Source organism: Montipora foliosa, chromosome 2 (assembly GCF_036669935.1).
Source record: "Montipora foliosa isolate CH-2021 chromosome 2, ASM3666993v2, whole genome shotgun sequence".
Lineage (NCBI taxonomy): Eukaryota > Metazoa > Cnidaria > Anthozoa > Scleractinia > Acroporidae > Montipora > Montipora foliosa.
The window spans coordinates 39,059,804-39,064,803 of NC_090870.1; the positions used below are offsets into that span (position 1 = coordinate 39,059,804).

General features: G+C 37.7%; 1 protein-coding gene across 2 annotated transcripts in view; it reads right to left on the reverse strand.

The window, feature by feature from the left end:
* The window catches only part of LOC137993042 (DNA repair protein RAD50-like), a 71,432-nt gene that overhangs the window by 53,322 nt on the left and 13,110 nt on the right, over positions 1–5,000 (reverse strand). For both annotated transcript variants that reach the window (XM_068838698.1, XM_068838696.1), the window contains exons 9-11: positions 4,436–4,481; positions 3,520–3,588; positions 1,985–2,074 (exon numbers count right to left, since the gene is read on the reverse strand). In XM_068838698.1, coding sequence (XP_068694799.1) covers positions 1,985–2,074; positions 3,520–3,588; positions 4,436–4,481 — 205 coding nt within the window. The remainder of the gene's footprint in view (positions 1–1,984; positions 2,075–3,519; positions 3,589–4,435; positions 4,482–5,000) is intronic.

Genomic DNA, 5,000 nt, shown 5'->3' on the forward strand with positions numbered 1-5,000 from the left:
TGCATTGTAAAATAAAGGAAACTTTATTAATAAGCGACCTTACACCAACGTTAAACGAAAACGTTGGCAGTGAAAAATTCTAGCTTTATTAAACGGACAGTTTTCACTGCTATCTATTTATCTTACTATTTTTTATCTTATTCTTTCCAGTTAACAGTCTTCTTAATTTTACTTAGTATAAACACACAAGTGATTATACAAAATCGCGCGCTCTCATTGGCTCGCTATCCCGGATTATCAGCCGATAATCACCTCGACGGACATATTGGCTGCCAGTAGTCGTTTTGCCACTGTATGTGCAGATGATTTCGCGTTGAAATGTTTTTTTTTTTTTTTTCTCTTTTTTGAAATAATCACCTGTGTATTTATACTAAAACAATTATTCGCCTCAGGCTCAGTGATTATCGGTGAATATTCACCGATAATCACTTCGCCTTCGGCGAATAATTGTTAAATATTCAACAAATTGATGTCAGTTTGTCATGCGTCTGTCTTGTTATTGATCATGAATTTCGTCATAACATTGTCAAAGTAGATGTGGATCCACGAGACGATAGCCGAGTGGATTCGCAGACTGACACCAAATTTGAAGACGCCACCAAATTCATAACTTGCCTCGCTCTCTTATTGGCTAATGGAAAAAAAACTGAGACTTTCTATTGGTTAAAAAGGGACAGATCGACGTTTCACAAAATGTTGCAGAAATTAAATTCTTCGAAACGCATAAATTATAAGATTATGTGTCTGTCCGCTTATTGACATTAAAAATTGGCCAATGAGCGCGCGAGAATTTTGCAGTCATTGTAAAAATCATATTTGAATTTGTTCAACCGTCACTTCTGAAGATGTATATTGTAGCATACGAAACGTGAAGTCAAAAGTAAAATGGGCTTTATCATTATGTTTTTTAACCGCCATTTGTTTTACGTTTTTGATTAAGTAAATTATCAGTTCCATTTTTGTCCAAATAGAAATTCCATGCTACAGTTTACGAAAAATGGTTCCCATCCCGTGAAAAACCGCCTATTCCTTTCATTTCACTGAAACGTACGGTAGCGGTCTGGGACTAGTTGCGCATGGGCCTTCTGACCGAAGTGATGTCAGAGTTAATTCAAAGAACCATCAAAGCAAGCTTTTTGTTGGGCTCTTTACTTAAAAATCTTCTGTAACAACCATAGTCTTTCTGTAGTTTTAAGAGTGACGCCCCTTTAGTTAAGTCTCTTCATATCATAATCTACATCCTCTCCTAGTTGGCGCGATAGCTCAATTGGTAGAGCAATAGGACTTTTGCAACTAACGATCACATGGTACAAAATCCGCCATGCTGGACATTAAAACAAAGGCAAGCCAAGCTTGACTGGTTCAGGTCTCTTTGTTTTAATGTCCTAGTGGGGGAATAATAATGAACTTGCCCTCCAGCACGGCGGATTTTGTACCATGTGATCGTTAGTTGCAAAAGGCCTCTTGCAAAACGTGGGTTCAAATCTCCTTTCAGCTTAAAACTTTTCCGCTTTTCTTTCATTATTAATCAAGCAACATTCAAACAGTTATGATCTTAAATCCCAACATACCGAAAGCTGATTCTAATGTTGCACCAAATTCAAATGAGGAGCTTGCATAACATTTTATTTCAACACAACTTTTCATTTAACAGGACATTATCTTGAATGCATACATTGGTGGTTTCATGCCGATTTTTAAGTGCAATGCCTTTGCAACTTAATTTGGCAAGAAAATAATCACTTTGCTTTGTTGTTGTTGTTGTTGCTGATTTTTTAAGATATTGCTAAACGTTGCCCAGAGCATACATGAACCGGGTATGTTGTCTGTTTTGTAAATCAAGAACTTGTTACATGTATATACTATAGTGCAGGCTTCTTATAAGGCAGTTCTTGTAGTGTATATATTTTTACAGACACTTGGAGACCTCTATGTGTATTACGTAACAGGCTGCACCAGAAATCATGTCATTGAAGTGCTATACCTCGGTCGGTTTAATCTTTTCATTCAGTTCCTTGACTTTATCCTCTGTTGCAGCAACTTTCCCCTGGGTTTGAGCGAGTTCATCTGCTATCTACAAAACACGGCAAAAACAGCGAGTTGAGGTAAGACACTTTTTACAAGTTTTACAAAGCCAAATATCAGTGTTACATGTATCCTGTGAAGAAAAGGACACAGATGCTACTATTTTTGATGATCCTTGAAAAGCGTTGATCCTCAGCATTACGTTACCTATTGTCACTAATGATGTGGTTACCAGTCTGGGACCGGTCGCTCGAAGCCTCGGTCAGTGCTAACCGTTGGTTAACAGAGAGAGCGAGTTTCAATCGAGTGTCGTAAAACCAAAAGCAAAGTAGTTACTTTGGCCAATCAAAAAGGACGGAGACAATCAGGTAAACGAATCAAACCTCGAAGTAAATCGCAATTTTCCCTCTCGTAAGCAAACGATGCCATTTGCACAAGACTAGATGAGCAGCGTATGTCACTTACAACTGAAAAAAAACTGAGAAAAACCTTACAAAAAAAATAGGACAAGTTGATTGAACGATGTCGAACTCGGTTAGATAGCTAAAGGGCAAATGCACTTATCCTCTGCCAATTCAACAGCTACGAATTGGCAATTTTAAAGGATTTAAGTGAAGGTAATCCTATCATCTTATTGAAAGCTAACCGAATAAAAAGGCTTGGCTACTAGGAATGGCATCGACTGTCAAAAGTGGCATCGCTTGTTAACGAAAGGGAAATTAGCGTCGGGTAGCCGACGCAAAGCGCGGGAAAATGTGCACGTGCAAGCCACGATTGGTTTTGGTTTCACTTCTGATTGGTTGAGAACTTTAAACCAATCACTGACTGAAGTAATCATAAAGCAAACTAATTATCTAATTACTTTCGACACTCAATTGAAAACCGCTCTATCAAACCTATAGGTCTTCATGGTATCAACGCTGGCTGCAATTATCTAAAAAACCCACTCCTATATTTCTATGCACAGAAACTTTCGCTCTAACATATTATTTTTATGATTTTCGACGGATAAGCAAATGAGGCTTCATCTCGTTATCATGACCCATCTATCGAAATTAAGGCACTTTCCCCTTGCATTTTTCTCCGAAACAAAGTCATTCAGTTTTGGAATAAGCAATTTATGACTTAACTTCAGGCGAGAATTCAAACAAATTTAAATTTTCGAGCGGACGTCCTAAAAGGGAATTTTGGTGTTTTTCCCTTTTAGAATGAAAAATCGTTTACAAAGCCTTTGTAGAAGGCTTGTCAAAGATCATCAGAATTTGGAAAGGGCGCGATATTCAAGTTCATTTTTTTAAAAATGATCTCGTTAAATCCACGTTAAATCTCGTTAAATCCATTTGATCTCGTTAAATCCACGATTTTTAAAAATCGTGGATTTAACGAGATCAAATGCATGTATTTATTTTTGCATGTTAGGTACTTTGACAGAGACAGATTTTTACAAAGTAATGCAAAATTAAGCTTCAGTTAAATAATAATTATCATTTTAACCTGATCTGCTTTCTCCTTATTTGCTTTGAGATGACTCAGGTCTATTGCATACTCCTTTACAGTCTGAGCCTGTAAGTTTTGAACAAAGATGAGGCATTCAATTATTGTTTGATCCTCATAGTTGTGGGTTCACTTGACTCCAGATGTCACAGGAGAAACAAGACTACAAATGTAACCACCCTTTCTTGCAGGCTAAGCGACTAAAATAACTTAGGGTACACTTCAATGAGATCAGGCCAAAAGCATACAAGGCGCCTGAAGTATCTGCTACACCGTCGATACCGGAGCAGGGTATTGCTAGATGAGGGAGGCAAACCGCGGAGTACCTGGACAACGTTTTAAAAAACGAGGTCGGTCTCAGGTTAAAAACCCTACAAGGTGAGCTTCATGGCCCAACAATTGAAATTAAAAGAAAATTTGTAATGGTCTGTAATTGGTGGGCGTCGTGGAAATTTAAGGCCCGTTTTAAACGTCGCATTTTACATGTGTCGAATCTAATGCAAATGAAATAAAATCTACTGTTTTCGCTCATTTGCATTGGATTCGGTACATGAGAAATGCGACATTTAAAACGGGCCTAACCCACTGGAATTCCTTCTTGACACCATGTCTTACAAACGCATCTGGAACCCTGCTGGAAAAAACCCGAGTCAAGTTGACATCCTATGAAACTCAGGTCACATCTGTAAAATCACTTGCCCATGGGTGGGAGGAACAGACGATGACTATACCAGCCTGCCTCCTTTTCTTGGACCAGATATAGCACCCATGTATATAATCTGCTACAATGCTGCTTGCATTCAATATCCTATCTTAAGTATTCCTTTAATTTCAAGTGCAGTTGACTCTAATGATTAAAGTGAAAAGGGATATTGTAAACAGCTGAAAAGGCCACTGCGACACTTGAAAGACCAACCTGTTCCTGTCGGAATTTGCGAATAGCTTCCAGTGCTTTGATGTACCTGTCAACAGAAGTTGCGAAATTATGGTGCTCTTTGATAACATACCAATAATATTGTCACATTTCCTAAATCACGTCCACAAATAGGTACAGTGTCAGGTACGAGGAAGGTACTCAGCTCTCTCTTTTTGGTTTTGAAAATCATGCAACCCGTCAACTAGACTATGACTGACAGCTGCTAATTATATTGTAATATGTAACATAATTATAGTTATTACTTTAACACATACATAGACTGTAGATTGTTGAAAGGTAGACCAAAACTCATAACGTTATCATTGACAGCTTTGATCGCTGTCATCCATCGAATAGATTAACACTAAACTATGGTTGAAGCTATCAAAATTGAAAACATTATGCTACAAATTGTTGGCTGTCCTCTAAAATTTTATACAATATAATTCTTAGATTTTGTAGACTCCCAATGCTTTGTAAATTTCCTTACCAGTTCAATACGAAAACGCTAATTAGATGCTTATTTAAAATCTAGAGTAAATGCACCTTTATTGACAAGCAAGCA